This window comes from Canis lupus, chromosome 26 (assembly GCF_048164855.1).
Source record: "Canis lupus baileyi chromosome 26, mCanLup2.hap1, whole genome shotgun sequence".
Lineage (NCBI taxonomy): Eukaryota > Metazoa > Chordata > Mammalia > Carnivora > Canidae > Canis > Canis lupus.
The window spans coordinates 1,927,403-1,952,255 of NC_132863.1; the positions used below are offsets into that span (position 1 = coordinate 1,927,403).

The 24,853-nt window shown below is 57.4% G+C and overlaps 1 protein-coding gene across 1 annotated transcript in view; it reads left to right on the forward strand.

Annotated features, from left to right (window-relative positions):
- The window catches only part of LOC140617942 (polycystin-1-like protein 1), a 79,744-nt gene extending 55,237 nt beyond the window's left edge, over positions 1-24,507 (forward strand). The window contains exons 40-55 of the mRNA XM_072799775.1: positions 851-989; positions 1,925-2,009; positions 2,395-2,547; positions 3,421-3,539; positions 6,722-6,832; positions 7,767-7,890; positions 9,134-9,217; positions 9,466-9,614; positions 10,137-10,371; positions 10,930-11,034; positions 11,272-11,412; positions 12,283-12,417; positions 14,045-14,218; positions 18,052-18,213; positions 19,088-19,258; positions 22,833-24,507. Coding sequence (XP_072655876.1) covers positions 851-989; positions 1,925-2,009; positions 2,395-2,547; positions 3,421-3,539; positions 6,722-6,832; positions 7,767-7,890; positions 9,134-9,217; positions 9,466-9,614; positions 10,137-10,371; positions 10,930-11,034; positions 11,272-11,412; positions 12,283-12,417; positions 14,045-14,218; positions 18,052-18,213; positions 19,088-19,246 — 2,075 coding nt within the window. The 3' untranslated portion in view covers positions 19,247-19,258; positions 22,833-24,507. The remainder of the gene's footprint in view (positions 1-850; positions 990-1,924; positions 2,010-2,394; positions 2,548-3,420; positions 3,540-6,721; positions 6,833-7,766; positions 7,891-9,133; positions 9,218-9,465; positions 9,615-10,136; positions 10,372-10,929; positions 11,035-11,271; positions 11,413-12,282; positions 12,418-14,044; positions 14,219-18,051; positions 18,214-19,087; positions 19,259-22,832) is intronic.
- The last annotated feature ends 346 nt before the right edge of the window (positions 24,508-24,853 follow it).

Here is a 24,853-nt window from a genome sequence, read left to right on the forward strand (position 1 = left end):
CGGCGGAGGCGCCGGGGTCTGCGGCCCGTCCCGGGGAGCGGGGAGGGCGACTGGCACCGACAGCCCAGCAGGCGCACTGGGCGCATGTGGGCGCAAAGGCCAGCAGGCCGTGGAGGTCGGGGGAAAGGACAACCGCTGAGCTCGGCCCCACCGCGCACACAGCAGCCTCCTGCCTGGAGCCTCCCCGCGGGTGCTCCTCGCTCCAGGCCGGCAGGCCTCCTCCTGCCCCACGCGTGCCCCGGGCTGCTCCCCTGAGTGGCGGGGCTCCCGCCGCCTCCTCTTGCAGACACGAGATGTTGGGGGGCCTGTGACCACGTGCTCCGCTCCCCAGAACGTGCCCCCCGGGCCCTGCAAGAGGCGGCTGCCTCCACACGGTCCTGCCTGCTCTGCGTGGCCCTGCTCTCCCCTCCCCTCCCCTGCTCCTCGCTTCCCATCCTCCGCTCCTCTCCTGGTCCACCTCCTCCTCCCCATCTCTTGCTCCCCCCCATCCTCCCCTCCATCCCTTCCCTCCCCCTTCTTCCCCTCCTCCCTCAAGGGCACAATGAAACCTGTAAAGGGGCGCAGACCATGGCGGCATCCGAGGGGGAAATCCGGGTGTAAGAAGCACCGTGCCCTGAGAACGTGAGGCAGTGGGGCCGCGCTCACGCAGGCTGCCTGCCGCTGGCCACGGCCCACCCACGCGGGGCAGGCACCCCGCTTCACTCTGTCTGGCCAGTTAAGGGTCCGTATCTCTGGAAACCTTTCCGAGCCACTCAGGAACCGTTTACATCCACGCCCATGGCTCTCCCGTGGACAGGGCGCCAGCCGCACGCGTGGCTGGAGGTGATGCCTCTTCCCTGCTCTCCTGCAGCAGCCAGCAGCGGGTTTGGAGGAGTCGCTGTGCTCCGCTGGCCGTGGGCCCTGCTGCCTTGGTCGGGCTCCGCGGCATGGGTCCTCTGCGGGACGGTGTCCGTGGCCTGTGGCCTAGGGACGGCGTTTCTAGGATACAGGTGAGCGTGCACGGCCTTCAGGTAGCCTCAGGTCCTTGGATGGAGAGTCTGGCGCTTAGTAAAAAAACCCCAGCATGTCTGGGGCGCAACGTGAGGGCCCCGATGGCTGCTGCCAGTTCGGTTCCCGTGTTTCCCTCCCGCGGCCCTGGGTGGGGAATGTGTCGACAGGCCCCACGGGGCAGCTGGGCCATGGGCTCGCGGATGCAGCCCCTGCCACAAGAGACCGCAGGACCCTCACACCCAAGGAGCCGGGCTTGGGCCAGGCGTGCCGGCACCACGGTTCTGCTTCGGTCCCTCTGCACGGTGGCCTCTCCATCTGGTCCCCAGGCAGCTCGGCGTGCCCTCGGGCCCCGGGAGGGGAGGGCAGCTGTAAAACCGGGACACATCCTGCTCTCCCCGACTCTTTTCTTCAAATGCACGAAGTCATTCACGTGATGACAGGGGACTTAAAAAACAAACAGAAATCCTACTTCTCTGCAACTCGGTTTGCTCAGCTGTGAAATGGGGACATTCACAGGTCACAGGGTTTAGGAGAAGCAGATGAAATCCCGGGCTCGGCGCCTGGCACCTGCTCAGTGCTCCGCAGATGCAAGACCTATCGGCCTCATTACCCTGGAGCCTCCCCCACACCTCCCCCCCCCCCCCCCCGCCCCTGCCCCCAGTGCCCGCCCCTCTGCTCTCCCGGTCCCTGTGTGGCTCAGCAGCGCCCCCCCCCCCCCCCCGGGGTGATGTGCCCTCCCGCCCCTCCCCATAGAGCCTCCCGGGGTGACGTGCCCTCCTGCCCCTCCCCATAGAACTCCGTCCGTTGCACAGAGGGACGGACAGCGGACAGGGCGCCCAGCTCCGCGCTGCCCCCCCCCCCCCGCAGCGCCCCCCCCCCCACGCCACCCACGCACAGCCAGGCAGCGCTGACAGCTGCTCTCTCCCGCGGACAGGTTCAACCCGACGCAGTGTGTGCGCTGGCTGTACCTGCTGGCCGCCTCTGTGCTGTGCTGTGTGCTGGTCACGCAGCCGCTGCTGGTGAGCAGGGGGGCCGGGGGGGCTCCCACGGAGTGGCTGCATCAGCCGGGGTGGGGGCTGCACGTGATGCATCCTTACATCCCTTCACATGTGACTGAGCATAAGGAGGAGCTTGGGGGGCAGGGCCTGCACCCTGCTGCCTGGGGCCTGCTCGTTGGTCCTTGCACACATCCGCGGACTGGGCGGGGGGGCGGGGAGCGGGGGCCTCTCCAACCCATTTTTCACCCAGGGACACAGGGCCACGGGGAGCGGAGGCTCTGGCCCAGCCTGGCCTGGGGAGTGGCCAGCTGGGGACTCCCAGGCAGACGACACTGGGTCGTGTAAGATCCCGGGGGGCCGACTGGTCGAGGGAGGTGGGATGCACTGTCGGGGTCTCTCCCTCCAGGTGAGCCTCCTGGCCTTGGGCTTTGCCTGGAGGAGGAGACACGACCCGCACTTCTTCACTGAGGCTCTGCATGCGGCCACCAAGGACCTGGGCCCTGAACTGGAAGCGCGTGCGAGGCCCCACCCGCCCCACTGTGCGAGCCAGAAGGAGGAGGTGAGGCCACCGTCCGCGTCGTGTCCGCGTCGCTTTCCAGCTTCACCCAGCCCCTTGGAATTGACTCTTCGGGCTCAGATTTGATTGCTTCTTTGAGTGCATTTAGTTTCTGATGCTCCTTCACATGTGCCTCGCGATGGGGCCGCATGGGACCCACCTCCTCACCTCCATCCCCCCCACCAAGACACCAGAGTATCAAGAACATGAGCTTATTTTAAAATATGGAAGCAAATAAATGAGAAATAGAATTCTGGGCCATGATCTTAGAGAACTTCTAAGTCATTTACATTTCAGTGGACCCACAAGAAACTCACCCCCCCCACCCCCCCCACCCACCCCCACCCCCCGCTGTGGGGCATCAGCATTTCCTATTGTGTGTGTAGGCTTTTCTGGGTCACACCCCTGCTCTGACTTCCTCACACCTTCTGGGTCTTTCCTCCCCTTCCTGCCCCGTGGCTGGTGCAGGGGGTGGGGGCGGGGTCTGCTCCTTGCCCTCCGTGACCTCGCCTCAGGGGACAGGTCTCTCACAGAGGTCGCATCCTCAGGTCAGCAAGCCTGGGACGCCTGTGGCCCTGCGGCACCTTGCACCTTGCGACACCCAGCGTCACCCAGCAGGGTCCTGTCCCTATTGGACTCAGGGTGCTGCATGGGCTGCAAGGGAGGAGCGTCCTGGCCCAGGCTCCGCACCCGTGATTCCCTGGACACGGGCCTCTGACTCCTTAGGCGTGTGGGCCCCTGACCCAGCCTGGTACAGGCTGTCCTGTACGGGCCGCAGGGCTGGCCCAGGGCAGGGGTTTGTACATGCCCCCACGACCTGGTTCAGGGGAGCAGCCCTGCCCACATCCACGCAGCTCACCGCACTGTTGTCCACAGGTGTTGGCGGCCCGGCAGCGAGTGCGCCACCTGCGCCGGGCACGGCCACCGTCCGCTGCCCAGCTCAGCGCCGTCAGACAGAAGCTACAGCGACAGACCCGGACGCGGTGGGCGCTGAGGTGGGTGGCAGCCCCTGGGAGCTGGGCGCGCACGTGGGGACCCAGGCGCAGGGAAGGGGACACCAACGGACCAGCAGGGCCGGGTTGGCAGTGACAGCAGATCCGGCGGGAGGAGAAGCCACTCCCTGGCGCTCGGAACATCCCACCGAAGCGAAACGAGAAGAGCAGACCGACGCGGAACCTAGTAAGGTGACAGGTTGCGACCCTAAAATGCGAGACTTGGCGGCTTCGAGTGCGCGGAGAAGGCAGCAGAGGTTCCCTCAAGCGGGGGAGGAACGGCAGCACGAACATGCGAGCTCCCCAGGGGCTGTCGCCCAGAGCTTGCGCAGGGAGCGTGAGCGGCCCCGGGAGGCCCAGGGTCACCTGTGCAGGACGGCAGGATGCCGTGTCCTCTCAAGCTCTGAACTCCATGTGCAAGCTCACACTCGACCCCTCGCCTTTCCGCCCCCTGCTCGCCCTTGGCGGGGTCTGGTTGGTGCTGAGGCCCCTCGGCAGGGACGAGTGCGAGGGCCGGCCAGGAAGAGCCGGGAGGTGGAGCGAGGGGCCCCGCGTGACCTAGGCTGTGGGTGTCCCCGGGAGGGCGGCTCTGCACGCACGGGGGACTCAGCAGAAGACGAGCCCCGAGGCCGACCCAAACCCACACCCGAACGTCACAGCGCCATGAGCGAGGGAGGCGCCGTCTCGGCTTCTGGGGAAAGCATGGAGTTTTCCACGAGGAATCAGCAGACGGTCATGAGGGGAGTGGGGAAAACCCAACAAGTGCAGGCTTTTGTTACAAAATACTCAGGTTAATTGTGAATGAGAACCGTTTAGACGTGAAAACCAAACCATACAAGTCCTGGGAGGGAACAAACGCCTTGCGTCACAAAGGAGGCTGCACGTAGTGTAAGGAAACGGCTGCAGGATGGGGAACATATTGTAGCCGACGGTGCTTCGTCTTCGGGTACAAAGAGGCTCAAAAAAAAAAATTGGAAAGAAAAAGACCAACAATGTCTTTAGAATGAAACTGGACTCAGGAAGCCAGTGGACGGCTCATAGAAAAAGTCCATGCGGACGTGATGAGGAATCGCTAATTGAAAGCCCTGGAATCTGGATGTTTGGCCCCGTGCCGGGGCGGGAGCTCACGGAGAAGAGGTGTCATACGCGGAGCGGGTGTGAGCGCCGCTGTTCCTGTGGGGACCTGGGGAGGCCCAGCACGGTCACAGGTGCACCTGTCCCAGGGAGCCAGCCGCAAACCCGCAACAGGCCCCGGGCGCCGGGCCTCCTGTGATAGAGACAGCCTAACACTGGGGCGCCTGGGGCTCTGTGCCATCAGCGCAGGTCTCCGTCTCAGGGTGGTGAGTCCAGCCCCATGCTCGGCCCCACGCGGGTGCAGCTGAGCCTACTGGGCCCCCGGTTACTGGCGCGGGTGAGGTCCGACCTGTCCTGGCTCAGGTCATGACCTCAGGGTCATGGGACCAAGCCCCGCGTCGGGCTCCAAGCTCAGCAGCACGGAGCCAGCTTCACACCCCTTCCCTCTGCCTCTGCCCCCGCCCCCTGCAAATGAATAAATAAAAATTTTTTTTTTAATCTGAAAAAAATTGTTTTAAGATTAAAAGCTTTGACCTTACAAGCCCGGTCCCTAAGGACAGAGAAAAAGTCATAAAGCTGTTTCCACTAATGGTGTTTCCTGTTGGAAGCCTTGGTCATTGACATGGGAGGAAGCCGGTGAGGGTCTTTGCCTGCCATCCTCGTGCCCTCGGTACGGGACGGCGGAGGCGCAGACTCAAGTCCGAGAAAGTCAGAACCTGTAGTCCTGAGTGGGAATCAGAAGGATCGGTATGAGATCATGTTGGGTTTTTAAAAGTATTTTATTTTAAGAGAGAGAGAGAGTGTAAGCGGGGGATGGGGAAGGGTGAAGGGAGAGGGAGAAGCAGGCCCCCCCGCCCCCCGAGCAGGGAGCCCGACGCGGAACTCGATCCCAGGACCCTGAGATCCTGACCTGAGCCAGAGGCAGACACTGAACCATCTGAGCCCCCCAGGTGCCCCTGTTGTTTTGTTTTTAAGGGAAACCCATTATTTTCCTCCATCTATCCCCCAAGAAGAGGCCTAGAAAGAAACCCGGGGCCAGTTGGCAACTGTGGCACCTAGATTCTGGTCCACAAATATCATTTTCCACCAAAAAGAAACGGGCGCCGTTGGGCCTCTCAACTTCAGGTCTGTGGCAGGAAACGGACAAAGGGAGCCTAGGACACATCGTGAGCGAGGGAATAATGACCAGCTACACGGAGGCCCCTTTGGAGAGGCTCGCGGTCCAAACACTGACGATGCGACCTGAAATCAGGGACCGTGGTGACCGCGAGTTGGAGCTCATCTGACGTCCCCAAAGCCCTGAGTTTGCAGCGACACCGGCAATGTGGTCGGCGGGTGTCAGCAGACGCGTGGGAACCGACTCTTACAAAGCTGGCGGCGAAGAACCGAGCCCCGTGAAATCACGTACCGAGAGAGGGAACGTTTCTCCTTACGGACGTGTTTAGTTACTGGAGGAAGACAAACTGATGGAATTAGGCCCGGGCCATTTTTGCAGCCTTTGATGAACTAACGAGTGCAAGCCTTGATCCTAGACAAAGGCCAACGTAAAGAGAGAGAGGAAGAAGCGGATATTATGCCTCGGGCACACCCGACCCCAAGCGGCGTGGTCTTGCCTTTTTTTGGGGTCCCGGGATCGAGTCCCGCGTCGGGCTCCCCGCACGGAGCCTGCTTCTCCCTCTGCCTGCGTCTCTCATGAATAAATTTAAAAAATCTTTTTTTTTTTAAGATTTTATTTTTTTAATTTTTATTTATTTATGATAGTCACAGAGAGAGAGAGAGAGAGAGGCAGAGACACAGGCAGAGGGAGAAGCAGGCTCCAGGCACCGGGAGCCCGACGTGGGATTCGATCCCGGGTCTCCAGGATCGCGCCCTGGGCCAAAGGCAGGCGCCAAACCGCTGCACCACCCAGGGATCCCAAATTTAAAAAATCTTAAAAAATAAATAAATAAAAATGGTGCTAGGGAACCTGGGCATTGATGCGCAGAAAAAAAAAAATGATCCTTTTACAAAAACTCGTGCGGGGATTTCGAAGGCGTTGAAAGGCCGGGTCTGAAACAGGTCCTGCTGTTTTGTCTGGCCGCACAGCTGATTTTAAAATTCGTTTCTCTCAGAGACATGTGCATGTTCACCCTCCTGCTGCTTCTGCATTTGCTTATCCTCTGCCGGACGGGCTCCCGGGATGCGCATTCCCTGCATCACGCCATCCGGACCGAGTTTACAAGGTAGGACGCTTGGCAGCTGCTCAGGCCGGGCTACTGCACTGGGAGAGGCCTGTGCGTGGCTGGCGGCGCAGACAGGTCCAGGGCGGGGGCCGCTTGGCCTGGAACAAACACCCCCCGCCTCCGTCCTCAGGGAGACTCGGGCGTAGAGCCACGGGGACCCACTGCTGTTTGCTGTGGGGACGTTAGGGGCGCAGCATCCTTGGCTCTACCACGGGTCCTTCCCAAGAGGCCGCGTGGGAGGGAGCGTGCCAGGAGGTGACACGGGTCCGCTCTCTAAAGATTCGCCTTCTCGTCCTCCCTTTGGCTGCGGCTTGGCACTCCTGACGTGTGCGTGCAGCGCAGCCCGGGGCACGCGGCCCCAGCCTATCATCCCAGCGAGCAAAAATGATCCGTTTTACGAGTCTGAAATGGCTTCAGTGCTCCCGAAAGCAGCCCCCGGTTGGGAGGTGAAACGGGTATCTGACGGGAGCAACGGAAATGAGCTGGAGAGAAAGCGGCCGGCACCCACGGACTCCCAGCGCACGCGGCCCCCGCTTGGCCTGCGCCCCCTCGCCCGACGCTCGTGGTCTCTTGGCCGCGGGGTCGGTGGCTGTTCCGGGTGCTTGGCCGGGGAGAGGCAGGGCGATGCTGTGCCCGTAGGGGGTGGTGGACGAGCCGTGTCCCTGCTGAGGGTCCCGGCCCCCGCCCTCTGCTCCTGTCCCCGTGCCCGCCCTGCACTGGCCACCCCCTGCCTGCGCGGCGGAGGCGGTCGAGCGAGCAGGGCAAGCGACAGAGGCATCACATGGGGCGGCGCTCCCGCCCGCGGCCCGGGGGCGAAGGGCTCCCCGAGTCACGCCGGACCTCACGCTGCGCGTGGCTTCACTTTCACTCCTGCAGGGACTTCAAATCCATATGTGAGAAAAAATAATCGCTTTTTGTTTCTGCTCGTGCTCAGGGGTGCCAGCAGCGCCTCGGGCGGCCTGGGAAGTGTGGCGGACTGGTGGGGCTGGACTCTGACCACGCTGCTGGATGGCCTGCACGGAGGCGGCGCCCCCCCGGCCCGCCCGCCGGGCACTCAGGTGGGCTCCGCCTGCAGCCGGGGCCGTAGAGGAGGGCGCGGCACAGACAGCCGAGGCTGCCAGACGCTTAGCGTGCAGTACCGGGTGCCCTCTGGTTTGGGGTGGTTGTTTTGTTTTTTTGTTTTTGTTTTTCTTGTTTTTTTGGAAAGATCTATCTATTTGCTTTAGAGAGAGAGCACAGGGCGGGGCGAAGGGAAGAGAGAGAGGCTCCCCAGCAGATGCTGAGTCGCGACCCGAGCTGAAACCAAGGTAGACGCTCGAGCGACGTCACCCCCGGTGCCCCCACCGTGTGTATTCCCGAGTGACCACGAGGTTGTAGGCCAGTGGCTGCCTGCCGTGGGTCACCTGGCTGCTTCTTGGCCCAGCGCGGCCCTGCTGCGTCCTAGCACACCCTTGTCAGGTGCACACCTGCGGGGGCCAGGCCGGGCCGGGCGCAGGGCTCAGCGGGTCCCCAGGAGCTCTGGGGCCGCGGGGACAGAGGGCTGTATCCGCACACAGAGTGCTGTGGCACGGGGGTGCAGGGCAGCCCAGGACCGAGGGGGAGCATCCAGGAAGCTTCCACCAAGAGGCCAGGCTTGCCCTAAATTCTGAGAAAAAGTGACCAGTTACGCATTTCAGAGAATAGAGCCCTATTCCCTGCTTATCTTCCACTTTCTACCTTGTTTTAAGAAATAATAAAATGATTCTCTCCTGCATCCCCCAAACACCATGCAGCAACCTCTGGGGAGCGCAGGGTGCGGGTGCCGCCCTCCGTGGCACTTTCCGGTCCCCCCAGAACCGGGCTCTTCGCAGCCGGCGGGCGGGGGGGACCCAAAGCCTCAGCGAGGACACGTCACTGGACACGCCGCGTCCAGACGGCCGTCTGTGTTAGACGTGCCATTTGCTGTGTTGTCCCGATGAAGGAAGCTGGAGACGAGACGTGTGATTAAGAGAATTCTAAGGGAGAGGAAACACGACTACAGTCCTGTCCTGTATTTATCGGAAAAAAATGCACGTGCAAGTGGACCAGTGCTGCCCAAGGGCCCGCGGGCTTCCGGGCCCCCATGTCGTCACGTGGGACGGCGCTGGGCACGGTCTAGGGGAACAGGCCAGGTGGCCCTTCAGCTGTGATGCAAAGGCCGTAGGGGAGCTGAGATCCCACAGGGCGTCCTGTTGGTGGGGGTGGCTGCTGACCCGGCGGCTGGCGGGGAGCGCCGTGGGGGCCGTGCGACATCCCACCGGCCCGCCTCTGTTCTCCCTCCAGCCCCGGGCCCTTGGTGGCACGTGCTACCTGCTGGGCTCCCTGGTAATCAGACAGCTGCGGTGGCCTTCGGGAAGCGCGGGCCAGGTAAGCTGCTCCACTCGGGCCCTTCTCCCGGGCTCGCTTCTTGCTCAGGCGTCGGCTTCCTCGAAGTGCACTCAATGTGTCGTGTTGCACTGCGCGGCCCTCCCGACGTCTGAGCCCTGACCCACTGGGCTCAGCAGAAGCCCAGGACAGGAGGGTGGGCTGTGTGGGAGCCGGCGCCGGGGCTCGGGCACCCCAGGCCACAGGGCTGAGCGTCTGGTTCTCCCTCCAACCAGTGGTTTCTCCCGCAGCTGCCCAGCCGGGCCCCGGCGCTCCCCGAAGACCCTCCCCCCGAAGTTGGCGGCCCCGACGGCGCCCCCGTGACGGAGCCTGCGACCCCTGGGGATTCCAGAGGCTGTGGGTCCAGGGAGCCATGGGAGCTCAGCCTGGGCAGCACAAGGTCAGTGGGCTCGGGTCGGCTCCGCCCCGTCCGTCCGTCCGTCGCGGCAGCAGTGGCAGGCCCATCGCAGGGCAAGGCAGGGTGGGGAGGCGGTGGCGGAGACGGTGCTGCCTGCTAACGGGGCCTCGGCCCTGAGCACGGAAGCAGCGAGCCACGTTCCTCCCGAATCCGCCCAAGGCCGGCGCTCAGGGAGCCTAATGGGAGTCGTCCTGTTGGCTTCGTGCCTCGCGGATGCTCACGGGCCTCCTGGTCCTCAGGGGCCTCGTGAGCAGGGCAGGCCTCTCCCACGTGGCTCTGATGAGCCACCCGCCTTGCAGCCGTGGTCCGCGGCCGGGTGCTGACAGGTCAGGGGGCTTCAGTCCGGCGCCACGGTGGGTGCACCCAGGACGGGAGGCAGAGGGCCAGGCCTCCCCAGACGTGCGTGTGTAGGGGAGGCCCCGGCCTCGGGCCGCGGCGGGAGGCGGGCACCCGCAGGGGCACGTGCGCAGCCGCAGCCGGGGCCCCTGATGCGCCACCTTGCAGGCCGGCAGCCCACGCAGCACTGAGCGGCCTCAGGACCAGTGGGTGGATCGACGGCGGCACCAGCGCCGTGTCCGTGCACTTCGTCCTCTACAACTGTCCTACACGGCTGCTGTCCAGCGTGGCCCTGCACGCTGAGCTGCTCCCCGGGGGCGGCCTGGCCCTCGCCCCGCTGGTGGAGTCGGTGGCGGCCTTCCACAGTGACTCGGGCCTGTGGCACCGCCTCGCGCTTCCCGAGGTGGGTCCTCTTGCCCCTTGCCGACCGGGGCTCACAGGTCTCCCCTGTAGCGCTGGGCACAGTGGGCGCCCAGATAGCGGGTTGGTTTACATAGACCTCAGCCCGTGCCCCGCTGCTCCCCAGGAGGCAGACGGATGTCCTGAAGGGGTTTTTACCTCAGAGCCCCAGCTGGGGGTCCCGGGGAGCTCCCCGCCCCCACAGGACGGGCTCCCGGGTACCCCGTGCCCCACCCCCGGCTCAGTGAACGGACACGGGAGAGGGAGGGCATAGCCCAACGGCGCGGAGGGGAGCATAGCCGGGCTTCGGGAGCCTCGAGGGCCCTACTTGGCCCAGGGCTGAGAAGCCACGGCTCGATCTCCGGAGCTGCTGGGGACAGGCCCTGGGGACTCTCCGGCTCACACTCTCAGGATTTGTGTGTGCGCCCGGCCCAGACGCGCTCACACCTGGCAGGTCGCCCAGGGGTGACGGGGGGGGAGGCCGCGGGGAGCGCCAAGCGTGGGCGCCCCGCGAGTCCCGCCACCCTCTCCTTCTCCCCCCGCGTCGCCGCTCCTCCAGCAGCTGGCCTTCCTGGTGCTCAGCCTGACCCAGTCGTGCCTGCAGCTGCACCGCGCGGCCCAGGAGGGCGTCCACAGCTACTGGGGCGAACCTGGGAGCTGGCTGGAGGTAGCGGTCCTGTCCCCTTCCCCAGGAGAAGCCGGACAGTAAAGCCCCACCCGGACATGCCACCTGCTGTGCCGGCTCCTTCCGGCCGTCAGGCAGTCCCCCGGTTGCGTGCTGACCCTCCGCACGGCATCGCTGTCCGTCCCCTCGCTGCCCCCGGCTCCCTTTGCCCGCTGAGCCTCGGGGGCCGTGGTGGGCCCCCCCGGGCACCCCCTGAGGCACCTTCTCCCGCCCTCGCAGCTCGCCATCGCCGGGGCCGGTCTCGCCCGCTATGCCGCCTCCTGCCACCTGGCCACCGTGGCGGGCGCAGTGACCGACCGCCTCCACAGAGGACACTTCCGAGGGTCCATGGACCTCAGCCTCGCGGCGTCATGGAGCCAGGTACAGCGGGGCGTCCGGGGCCACTCGGTGGGCCGTGCCCGTGACGCCGCCCGAGGGGACAGCTCATGCACATCCCTGAAAGTTCAGGGGGCAGTGCGGCCCCTCCCGGCCTTCCCGAGTCCCGCGAACGTCAGCCCGGCCTTGGGGGGCTCTCTCCTCAGGGCTGGAGGCTCCAGGGGGCAGGGAGGCGGATCCTCGGCTGCTCACCTGCCAGGAGGGCTCCCTCAGGCTCCTGCTCCGCCCCCCCGCCCCCGCCACGGGTCTGGGCTCTGTGGCTCCTCCGCCTTCTTGGGCTCCACCCCAGAGCCGCAGCTGCGAGGCCAGGCTGAGTTCCGGGGACCACGGGCTGGTGGCCGACACTCACGCCCCCATGCAGAGAGGGGGCCTGGCCCCCAGGAAGGAGCCATACAAAGACCGGAGCGCTGGTCCGTGAGCGAACCCCCCCAACGTGGGCAGGGGCGTGAACAGCGTGGGGCCGACCGACAGGAGTGTGGTCCCACCTGCCGGCCCCCCACATGGTGCACAGTGCTCCCCGACTGCGGCCTGGGGACGTGAGGCCCTTCTTGTGGCTGCTTTTTCCCAGCCCGGTAAACTGAGGCCCAGACAGGGCAGCCGGCCAGGTCTGAGCCGTGCAGACCTGCATCAAGCTGGCCCAGTCAGGGTCCCGGGCTGGCAGCTGCGTCGCGACTTGTCCTTACTCCGCGTCCTGCTCCTGCTGTGCAGATGGTCGCCTCCCGTCCCGCAGACGTCACACCCAGTGGACACCCACCCGTGGGACGTGCCCCTGGAGCAGGGCTGGCAGGTGCTCGGGCGTCATGCACCCTCGCTGGCCGGGGTGACCCGCTGACCGGCTCTGTCCTTCTGTCTCAGAGGGTGATGTGGCTGCAGGGGACCCTCTGCTTCCTCCTGACCCTGAAGTGCATCCACCTTGTCAGCATCCGGGGCACCACGGCGTCCTGCTCCTTCCTGATGCGGCGCTCGCTCGCCAGCGCCTTCGCGGCAGCGGTAAGAGGTCTCCCCAGGAGGCGGGCACAGGCCGTGCCCTCTCGGCACCTTCTCGAGGGGGACGCAGCCTACGCAGGGCTCTCTCATGATTCCCCCCGCCGAATCATCACAACCCCACATGGCAGGCCAGGTCCTTCCTCGGAGGCAGGAGTGGGGCACTAACGCCAGTGACACTCCCGACTCTGGCCCTGCACCTGGAGACGCCCCTGCGATTGCCCGAAGCCCACTTGCAAGCTGCTTACTCCCCCTTCCCCACGGAATCGTGCCTCAGTGGGCCTCCGAAGAAAACACACCTGTAGGTGTGGGTGCTCGGACAGCCTGGCTCCCATGCCCGGGGGGTCCAGGGCTCAGCCCCGCACTGGCAGGCTGCTGATACCCAGAATCAGGAGGGCCAGGGCCCCGCGTGGGATGCTGGCCACGTTCTGGGGTGCAGGTGGTTCCGACCTGGTCCCTGGCGATCCTGCCCCACAGCCAGGTTGTCAGGTGGACGAGGGTGCAGGCGAGCTGGCCAGATGAGGTGGTCTGGCTGTCAGCCTCCCAGGGCACCAAGCACAGGTCCCCAGACCCTGCTGGCCTTATGCTCGGTGGCCGGGGCAGGAGAAGCCAACACAGGAGTTGGAGACCTGGCTTCAAGCCCGGCTGCACCTCTCCTAAACCCACTGTCACACCTGCGGGCCGGTTCCCCAAGCTCTCTCTCCAGAAGCACATGGAAGGTGTGTGCCTGGTGGCTGCCCGGGCCCAGAGGTTACGTGTGAGGAGCTTATCTATTAAATTCATCTATATTATAGCCCTTAGCAATACAAGCAGTGCAAAAAAAATTAAGAAAAAAAGCTCAGAACATCATGAATAAATTATTTCCAAATTAAGCAGAGAATCCAAACCGTCCAGAAATTACGGGCATGCAGGGAGAGCACCTGCTTGGTCCAGACGCTGGCGGCGCGCGATTCCACTGGGGGAGTAACGGCAAGTGAAGGGAGTGCCCACGTGTTCGTAGGGAGGCCCCGGATGCAGGGCTGGGACAGGGAGCCGGGAAATGGGAGCAGCAGGGGCTTGGGGGGTGCAGCCGAGGAGGGTGCTGCGATGGCTGGTCCGCCCACCGGGGCTGTCTCGTGCTGGTGCATTAGATACACACACGTGCGCACACACACTGGGCCCCGGGTTCAACCCCAGGCTCCCAGGCCAACAACCGACCATAAAATGTCACCTGAGCTAAACTGAACTCTCTTTGCTCCGTAAGTGGTTTATTTTACCGGGGCCTTGCTGGGCGCCGGGCCACGGGGCGGGTGACAGGGCCAGCCCCTGGGACAGCGCGGCTGCCAGCAGCAAGGGCACAGGGCAGGGAGAGGCAGGAGGGATAGGCACCCTTCCCCACTGAAGATGGAGGAGGAGCAGGGTGGGGGGCTCTGGGGGAGGGTCAGGGGAGGGGGAAGGGGGCGGGGAGGAAGGGGCCGTGAGCAGGGCCTCAGAGGGCACGCGCCAGGAGGAGCCAGGCCACGAGGGATGACATGACCAACACTCCAATAACTGCTTCTCCAACCTTCTTGTTACTGTAAAGCTCTGGAAGCCTGCAAGCCTGTCTTAGGCTCTGTGGGCCCAGGGCCCGGGGTCACGGTCTCTCTCCCTGCAGCTGGCAGGCGTCCTGGCGCTGGCCGCGCACAGCCACTTGCGTGCGGTGCCACCGGGCACCCTCACAGACTTCTCCCGAGGCCCGCGGTCCCGTCTTTCCAGGTCCGACCTGCAGGCCCCAGCCTGGTGCTGCGGGGCCCTCTTCATGGTGATGAGCACCGCATGGTTGGGAATGGTACGTGCCTGTTGCCCAGACTCTGAAGTCAGGGTGTGCCTGGGATCCACCTGCCGTCGGGCTGACCTTCTCCTTGGTCCGTGTGCACATTCCCACGTGGCCATGGCTCCCTGAGGCCACTGCCCTATGCTGGGCAGGGGCTGGACATGGCTGCAACCTGAACAGGTCCAGCAAGACCAAGCATTCCAGGGAGCTGCCTCCTCCAGGGAGCCCCCGGCCCTCTAGGCACCGAGCCACACCCTGTCTCTTTCCCAACCTCCTCTCACACTTGCTGCTAACTTGCCTTATTATTTCAATCTTCCCACCTTATAAGGGTTGCAGTCTATCGGCTAGCCTTCACTGGACAGGTTCTCTGGCCTCAGGGCTGCATTAGGAATGGGGCTCCCTGTTTCCCAGCCTCCTATTGATCCGTCACTTGCAAATCTAGTCATGTACACACACACACACACACACACACACCATAAACTCAGACTTTGACAATGCTCAGACCTGAGCCCTTTGTTTCTTTCAGTGTTCCTAGCTTCCTACTCACTGCTCATCCATCTACCTAGTCTTCCATCCATCCATCCACCCACCTGTCCACCTACCATTCATCCATCCATCCATCTATACATCCATCCATCCATCCATAGACCTATTGATCCATCCACCCATCCATCTACCATCCATCCATCCATCATCTACCATCCATCCATCCATAGACCTATTGATCCATCCACCCATCCATCTACCATCCATCCATCATCTACCATCCATCCATCCATCCTTAGACCTATTCATTCATCCACCCATCCACCTACCATCCATCCATCCATCCATCCATCCATCCATCTACCATCCATCCATCCACCATCCATCCATCCATCCATCATCTACCATCCATCCATCCATCCATCCATCCATCCATTCTTCCGTCCATCCATCCAGTCATCCACCCACCCACCCACCCACCTATCCTCCATCCGTCCACCTATCCATCTATCCATCCATCCATCCATCATCTATCCATCCATCCATCTATCCATAGACTTATTCATCCATCCACCCATCCACCTACCATCCATCCATCCATCCTTCCTTCCTTCCATCCATCCAGCCACCCATCCATCCACCCACCCACCCACCCACCTATCCTCCATCCATCCACCTATCCATCCATCCATCCATCCATCCATCCATCCATCCATGATCCATCTACCATCCATCCATCCATCCACTCATTTGTTCAATCATGCGCCCATTCAACAATTACTTAAAGAACACCTATTCTATTCAAGCAATGGTGAAACAAACATAGAAAGACATGGTCCACAGTCCATAGAGGAAGACACGTGTATAAACAAAGAATTATAGCAATTTTTAGATTTTTGATACATTTCCTTTATTGGATATGTCATTTGGAAATATTTTTCCCATTCTGTGGCTTGTCATTGTCATTCTCCTAACAGGTTTTTTTGTAGAAGTTGTTAATATTTATAAAGGCCAATTTATCAATTTCTTCCTTTATAAATTCTACTAGTGTCCTATCTGAAAATGAATGGCAACCTCATGGTCACATGCGTTTTCTCCTATGTTTCTCTTGGAAGTTGTTTAGTTTCATTCTTTACTTTTTTAAGATTTTATTTATTTATTCATGAGAGACACAGAGAGAGGCAGAGACACAGGCAGAGGGAAAAGCAGGCTCCCTGTGGGGAGCCCAATGTGGGACTCGATCCCAGGACCCCGGGATCATGACCCAAGCCAAAGGCAGACACTCAACCACTGAGCCATCCAGGCATCCCTGTATCTCCATTTGTTTAGGTCTTTGTTGTTTTTCTTCAGTGTTCAGTAGTTTTTAGCAAATTGTATGCAATTTTACTTTATTTAAGATTTATTTATATTTATTTGAGAGAGAGAGTGTACATGCAGGGGAGAAAGAGGGGGAGAGAATCTCAAGCAGGCTCCCTGCTGAGCACAGAACCCCACATGGGGCTCAATCCCAGGACCCCAAGATCATGACCTGAGCTGAAACCAAGAGTTGGCTGCTTAACCAACTGAACCACTCAGGAGCTCCACAAATTGTCTGTGGTTTTAGAACCTAACTAAAGCTTCCTCAAAGAGCAAGGGAAATAGTGACCACTTCGTCCTCCTGAGGAGACCAGGACATCCTCACACAGAAGAAGGGATAGTTGAGGTGGCCTTTAGCGGATGAGAGGGACCAGCCCATGGAGACGCCTGGGAGCGGCATCTGTAGTCTGGGGTGGAGGGCTGGGGGTGCAGCATAAGAACAAAGGTGGTGGTGAAGCCCATGATGGAGCTCAGGGTCAAGCAGATGTGGTTTCGGTAATGATGCTTGGAGCCAGGTGTGGCGGGCACTGAATGTCATGCTAAGATCATGAGGTGCTTGGACTTTGTCATTAGGAGCAGGAGGGCGGTGGTGCCCAGCGTCTCTGAGTGCAGGAGCAGGGACGCATTACCACAGGCTCCTGTGGCTGGGAGGGCAGGAAGCCTGCTGCCCACATATGCTATCTGAACGGACAGTGTCCTGTGCTCAGCACCTAGGCGTCCCTGCGGGGTTCTGGCCCGTTGCCAGGGCTCAGGGATTTAGGGCTGATGCAGGAAAAAGATATGACCACGAGAGACAGTAACCCACACGAGCTCTATGTGGCCACATCTTGACAGGCGTCGTGGCAGGAGACCATCCAGAGGCTGTGTCTCAGGGCCACCATCAAGAAGGGGGAGGAGGGGGATCCCTGGGTGGGGCAGCGGTTTGGCGCCTGCCTTTGGCCCAGGGCACGATCCTGGAGACCCGGGATCGAATCCCACGTCGGGCTCCCGGTGCCTGGAGCCTGCTTCTCCCTCTGCCTATGTCTCTGCCTCTCTCTCTCTCTCTCTGTGACTATCATAAATAAATTTAAAAAAAAAAAAAGAAGAAGGGGGAGAAGGCCAGGGGGATGTGGAGGGGACCGTGCGCGTCTTTCGTGGGGAGATGGCGCCCGGCAGCAAGTGGGAAGGCTGAGTCGGAGCGCCCAGGGGCAGCAGCGTCTTGGAGTCCTGGGAAACAGCTGTCCCTGAGGTTCTGCAGAGTATGCAAAGCAGGCTCAAAATGGCTCAAACTTTGCTTGTTTGGACTATTTTTACAACAGTTGAATGCATACAACTTTGAGTTTTGTGCCCACAGGCTTTTTGACCTAACAGGTCTCAGCCTGCAGTCGAGAAAGGAACAAGCTGGGCTGCTTTGCAGAGGCCCCGTGAGGTCGTTTCCCTGCCTTGCGGGGTAGGGGGCGGAGGTAGCTGCCCCCAGCCTGGAGGGGCTGCAGAGCACCTTGAAGCCAAGTTTGCATGTGGAGATGTCCACCCTGTTGACCATCTTTGTCCTCAACTGTTAGACACTGAAAACACCCTTTATAGAAAAATGCTTTTGCTTTCTTTTTTTTTAAAGATTTTATTTATTTATTTGAGAGAGATTGAGAGTGAGAGAGATCACAAGGAAAAGGGAGAGGAAGAAGCAGGCTCCCCACGGAGCAGGGAGCCTGGCGTGCAGTTCGATCCCAGAAGCCTCGGATCATGATCTGAGCTGAAGGCAGAAGCCTAACCGACTGAGCCCCCCGGGTGCCCATAAGATCCATTTTCATCACTGAATTCATCTTGTTGCAATTTAGTTCAACGCATGAGAGATATTTCCTGACTTTTTTGCTAAGCAGTTACCGTCTTATTAAAAGGTGATAGAATAGCATCATCAGCTATAATCTCCATTTTATAGTCTATCACATTAGGAAAGCCATGTTTTGGTTGATAACATGAAATTTGTCTGTTTTTTTTTTCTTTTCTTTTTTTTTTTTTATTCTCCCCAGCTGAGAGGTTCCTTCACGACTCTTGCTCAAAAAAGGAAATCTTTTCAAAGCCAGTCTGTTGTGAGACTGGCAGACGTGACTGCCTATGTGCGGACAGAGGCCCTGGCCTGGCTGGGACTGGAAAGGCCACAGCAGGAAGAGGCCGAGATGGTTGAGAGTCATGTAAGCTGTGGGTCTTGGGCCGGCAAGCATGATGGCTCATCCAGACGATGCTTTCCTTGCACAGCGTTGCTTCTGGTTATTTAAGTGTGATTGTGCTTCTTTGCCAAGTGTTGTTGCAAAGCCGTGGCTTTTCCAGTTGAAATTCTAAAGCACTTAGCAGATTAGAAGCACAGTCTCTTCCATTAGCTCATGATATCCTTGGATGACCCTGTAAGGTTAGAAATGGGGTTTAGGACTCTGGCCTCTGCTAACACAGACTCCCCCACCCCCACCCCCCACCCCCCACCCCGCCCCACACTCTGTCCCTGCAGAGCAACCATTTGCTTTCGGTTTCTGCCACCAGGGCCAAACTTCTCCCCAAACATGAGGACTTAGCACAGGGTCGCCTAGTCACCCCAACATGAATGTAAGCGAATCAAAGCAGACCACGGCACACTGAAGGCCAGGCTACTCCTCTGTGACTGATACTTGGGCATCACTCAGTACAGGTCCAAAGCCAATCATGTGCGATTGTGATCTTGGGCATTTTTATAGGGCTTCACTCTTTATCATATATTTTACCATCCCTCATTGCCTTTAAATCCACGGTACAGTCCTCATATGGGCATTCTGAACCCCAACATTCATCTGCGTGTGACCTGGGGAGTCAGGGACTAGTGTGCACACCTGTATGTGCCTGGGGCATCAGGGAACAGAGAGCTTAGAATTCCGGCCCAGCACCCAGGCCTCTGACTCCAGGATCCAGTTAGCTTTCTAACAAAGCACAATGCCATCTAAAGTCAGTATCATAAAATACTTCAGAAAATGAGGGGAAAAGAAAAAAAAAAAAACAGTTTCTTGAAGGCATTCACTAATCTGATTTTCTTTGCTTCAGAATTACTACCTGGATGACGTTTCTGATCTGCTGGATGAACTTCTGTCAAAGATTCATGCTTTGTCTGACAGCCTACAGCTTCCTCTTCCAGAGCAGCAATTCTGTGATATGCGAGAGGCCAGGGCAAAAGGTCATTCCTCAGCGGGTATTTCTGCCTAACAAGCCACTGGGGTAAACAAATGAGAAATTATTTTTATCACTCTTCTTTGTAGCAAGAATGTTTTTTTAAGTTCTAAGGAAGGTATGAACTGGTTGCTGTTCTAAATCATGAGGTTGATTTGCATAAATATTTCCTCTGGGGAGGTAAGCTGGTAGGCAGGTGTGCTCTGGCCAGAACTAAAGAACTACTTAATAATGGAAAAGGTGTCACATGACTTCCAGCTTATAATGGTGGCAGAAATATCTCTGTGCCCTTACCTCTGATTACAGCTGGGATCCACAAAAATACTGAGAAACAGAAATGGGAATTCCATCTTCCCAGACACCAGGAAATATCCATGCCCCAGAACATGACCAAGAAGCCCCCAAGTGGTGGCCACTGCAGAGAAAATTAGACCAAAAGGAGAGAGGACCCTGCCATTTCCAAGAACACACAGAGTTCTCCAATCTCAACAGCACACAAAGGCCCCTGGTTTGGAAGAAAAGAGAATACAACACAGAACAGCTAAAAGAACCCCTTGGAACACAAGTGTTGAGGACACAGGGCTGATGGGAAGCCATCTGTTGAAGAAACCATCTGTTGATGTGGTAGCCAGAGAAAGGCTGTTGGTGGCCCACAGACCTGGAGCCACACAGACACACATGCTGGGGTAGCCACACAGTGAAAAGACAGGTGAGCATGGGGCTCCAGTGTGTTCTCAGGGGGTTCCCTGAGATCCAGAGAGACTCTGTGGAGCCCAGACCAGCCACAGTCACAAAACCCAGTGTCATGGGCGTGCTCCCTGGCCACTGTGGGATGGACCCCTTCGTGCAGAAGTGGGCACTCATAACAAACTCAAATCATCATGGGATGATGTGTCATGCTACCCAAGAAGTAGTCGTTAAAGATGACCGTGAGGAGGACCAGGCCTAAAAAGGATTGCCACACACAGGTCAGATCATAGGCATGATGTTCTCCACACACAAGACTAAATGCACAGAGAAGTCACTTCTCTGAAATAAGAGTACAGAGCCAAGATGTCAGAGCTAAAGAGTGTTTGGGAGCACAAAGGGGAATTGACAGAGTCGAGGAAAGAACGGGAACAGATGCCAGAAACACAGGCTGAGCAAAAGGAAAACATAACCGAGTCACAAAACGGAGAGTGGAGGATATGGATGGCAAGTTTGAGAATACTCCACAAAATAGGATCTAAGAAACAAAAAGTTAAAATTGACTTTAGGGGAAATCATACACATAGAAGTCAGACAAAAAAGAAGTCAAAGAAAGGGCGTGTGTAACTAGTGTCTGCCTCTCCCTCACAGAGAAGGAAGTTTGAGCAGAAAAGAAAAATATTTAAAGATATAATTTACGAAAACTTTCCTGAACTAAAGATATAGATCTATATATTTAAAGAGTGATTGTATCCCAGGGAAGAAATGGATTCCGTGGATTCCAATCTATTAAAACAAGAACCAATCCTAATAAAGTAACTAAAGAAATATCTTACTGACATCCAAATGCCTTCCCTCCTCCCGAAAATCAAGTCACTTCCAAGTAGTTAAAATTTTTTAACGGTTATTTACTAATTACTATTTAAGTTATGAGAAACTACTTAAATGTATATGCCAGTAGAAAACTGGGCAAATGATAGGAAAAACAGAATTGTTACAGAATAGGAAATATGGCATCCATATTTGAACTTTGAAGAGAAAGAATCTATTAAAAAAAAAAAGCACAGGTGCCCCTTACTATCTTTGTAACATGAAATAATGGAACAGCTCAATACAAAATTTCAGAAGAAAGATGATTCTGTGCATTTGTATTCATTCACACCGTGAGGTCAATGATATTATTTCTAGATTATAGAGTTAAAACAAAGGACAATGTATACCACTAACTTAGCGCTCAGAGGAAAATAGGGCATGTTATGGAGTAGCAGCCAATGAAAGTGAAGTAAATGTGTCTTCAACTGAAATCATCAGAAAAATGTGGACGTGTACAAATGCACATGCACACACATACACACATGCACACATGCGTGTACACGCACATTCGTACATACTCATGCACACGCATGCACACATATGTATACACGTGCATGCATGCACGCGTACACTAAGTAAAGCTAGAAGGAAGGAATTTGTAGGATGAAATGCAATTTAATTAAATCAGCTAAAAATAACCTGAGAGGAACCTTATAACAGTGGATAAATTCTCAGCTAATATATAGCTAAATATGATAGAAGAAAGTACAAGAAATGCACAGAATAAAAATGAGAAAGCAAAAGTTAGGGGAATTAAATGAACTATAAAATATTTGGAACATGAAAACAGCCCTCAATGCTCCGACGAGCTGACTCGTCGGACCAAAGCTGCAAGCCCTGTGTGAAGACTGTCCTTTCCAAGGCATCTTGGCTCAGATGGTCCCACAGGGGACATAGGATCAAACTGTTCCGAGACACTTGAGTTCAAAATGTCCTTTGAACGGTCCCAGACTGCAGAGACAGAGAGAGCTTCCAGGTGTGCTTCTGCAGGACTAAGTGATGTGTTGACGTCAAAACCGGGCAGCAACATCTCTAATTCAGAAAGACAAAACAACCACATGCCAGGCCTTATTGATTTTGATACCAGAATACCTAAATCCATAAAATGAACGAGCCCTATTCATGAAACCAAGGATTCCAGGGAACCAGGCACAAAATACGGAACCTCTTCTCTCGATCGGAGGAAGGTGGGCAGCGTGCAGCTCTGTGTTTTTAACCACATTTCACATCTCATTTCACACCCTGGATTGCCAGAGAATTGGATAGAACAGGTGGCTTTCTATCACAAAGTTGCTGAGTCACATCCAACTTCTTTATCATGAGAATCTTGAAAAGCATATAAATCGAGTTTATTTCTAAAATACATGGAGCAAGTTAAGGGTTGACTCAAGAGATCATTTTCATAAGATGAACAAGCAAGTATTCGACCAACATTTATGCTCAATAGGCTGAGCATCCTGCACGGTGAGTGGAGACGGTGGAGAGAGGACGTTCCTGCCCCTCCTCCTGGAGCTGGTGGCGTCCAGTGAACAGGGCAGTGAGGCTGCCTTCCAATGTGGTGCCAAGTGCATACTGATCCTGATTCCCTAGAAGCAGGTTTCTAGAAATCATAAAACAGGACTTTAGGAATTTAGCATTTTCTCAGAAGAATATCATCATGATTGGAGGTCATCCTCTTTATTAAGAATGTAATCTTGCTAAGATGCTGGCTCACTCAGTCAGCAACTGAGCGACTCTTGGTCTCAGGGTCACAAGTTCGAACCCCACAAGTTCAAACCCCACATTGGGTGTGGGAGCTTCCTGCACCCTGACCAGCTGGCCCAGAACAGGAGAGAACCAGGACGGTGGTCGGCATTGGAGCAGGCTGGGCCGGACCTCGCAGGACAGACCCCTTTTGTATGATGTGATCTCAGGAAACAACCCATTTGAATTTCCTAACTTCGGGGCAGCTGTTTTTCATCTTAGCCATTAATGATTAAGATTTGTATCATAAACTGGAAGAGTTGGATGCCTGGAGCTATCAGAACCACCTACAAATCACATTGTTCTTTGTCTTTTCCAGGTGAGTCAGTGCAGCGACATGCGGTGGGGCTGCCCCCCTCTGCACTCCTCTCGCCCCCCCCTCCCCCCCGCGTGGTGACCGCAGGGTGCCTCGGCTGCATTGATCCACCCACGGGGAGAGCCGCACCCCAGCGGTGCTTCTCGCTGAGCAGAAGGACTTTGCCCCCAAATTCTTAATTCTTAATTCTTCCTGATGTGCGAGCCCCGTTGCCACCCCACCCCACCCCACCCCGGGGACACGCTGCTTTGCAGGGATGGCCAGGCCACTGAAATTTCGATGCAAGTGAGAGATGCCAGAGCAGCTTTTCCTGCATATTTTCCTGTGGATTCACCTTTATGAATTTGGTTACGTAAGGCAGGAACATCCAGAAGGTCAGAAACACCCTGGCCTCAAGCTATAGTCTGCCCCAGCGGGTTTGGTCCTTTTTTACAAAGAAGTGTTAATTCCTTAGCACTCGCCGGCCAGGAGGGACACTGGGCGTTTGGTGTGACCGCGGAGGATCCACACTCACTTTCCACATCGAGGTCCTCGTGACTGTGGACGTGGGTCTGCCGAGGAGGCTGGCACGCCGGCGCCCATGGCCCCTGCTTTCAGGGAGGTTTGTGTGTGCGTCCTGCGAGTCAGTGACAGGACACAGGGAGCCATCAAAAGGGTGGATTTTCTTCCTACTTCTTCCCTTAACTTTGCCAGTTTGCGGGCGAGCTTAGGAGATACTTAGAAGACCTGATTTTCCTTAATACGGACCGCCTACAAATGTCACAGAAACCTGTCCGGGAAGTTTGCTCAGCTCCCTTCTCCCACCCAGGACTTTTTGTGGTCATAACTGGGTTCTGTAAACCAAGCTTTCTGGGCTCATGAACACTCAATACTTGAATCCTTGAGAAGAAAACGGGTTATGAAGGGTTTGGTTTGCTTAAGGAAATATCCACTCAGCCTGAGCACACGGAAAGTTTGGGCCCCCCAGAGAGGCAGGCAGGACTGGTGGGGGAGCACCTGCTGAGTGAGGGTCAGAGGCCAGTGGCGGGGGGTGGGGGGCTTGGGTAGTGACTTCACTCCTGAGCCTCAGTGTCCTCCCCGGTAAAGGAGGCTCTCCCGGTGCCTAAATGTGTGGTGCTCCTCACGGGCTTCACATATAATCACTCAACCTGGGTTTTCATTCGTTCACCAAGAGATGCAGCGGGCACAGCTCCAGGGGCTGCGGGTGGGGGTCCACTGATGTCTGTGTCCACCAAGAAGACACAGTGTTCCTGAACTTGGAAAATGCACATCTCAGAACTGGGGGCAAAGTTCTGAGCAACGGATCTGCAGGACGAGGCTGTGAGGGGCCACTCAGGATGCAGATGCTGGATTACAGTGAGGTCTTGGGGTGCCCGGCTGGCGGGGTTGGTGGAGCACGTGACTTTGGATCTCACGGCTGTGAGTTCAAGCCCCACATTAGGTGTAGAGATCACTTAAGAATAAAATCTTTTTAAGGGAGAGTAAAGAATAAAATTAGGGGGCGCCTGGGAGGCCCAGTTGGTGAAGCATGTGCCTTCAGCTCAGGTCCTGATCTCGGGGTCCTGGGATTGAGCCCCATGTGGGCTCTGTGCTCAGCAGGGCGTCTGCTTCTCTCTCTGTCCCCACCCCCACCCTCTCTGTCCCAGATAAATAAATAAAATCTTTTTAAATAAATAAATGAATAAAATGAGGTGTCCTGGGAAGAACGTGCTCCCCTGTAACTCCCAAGATCCACTCGGTCTGGAAGCAGGAGATTTGTCCTGGATTTGACTGAAGTGACTCAGCATTCCTGCTGGGCAGCCCGTGAGCTGTGTCTCCCCCTCTTCTCACAGTGTTTTCTACAGAACCGACTGCCCAGTAAATATGTAGCCATCAATTACAAAAAAGAAGCTACCGGAATGTGGATACGGGTAGAAAGAGGCAAAATAACCAGGGCAGGATGTTAATACATGATTCCAAGTAGATGTACAGGAGCGCTCCAGTGAACTATTCTTGTAATTTTTTTTTTTTTTTTGTAATTTTTC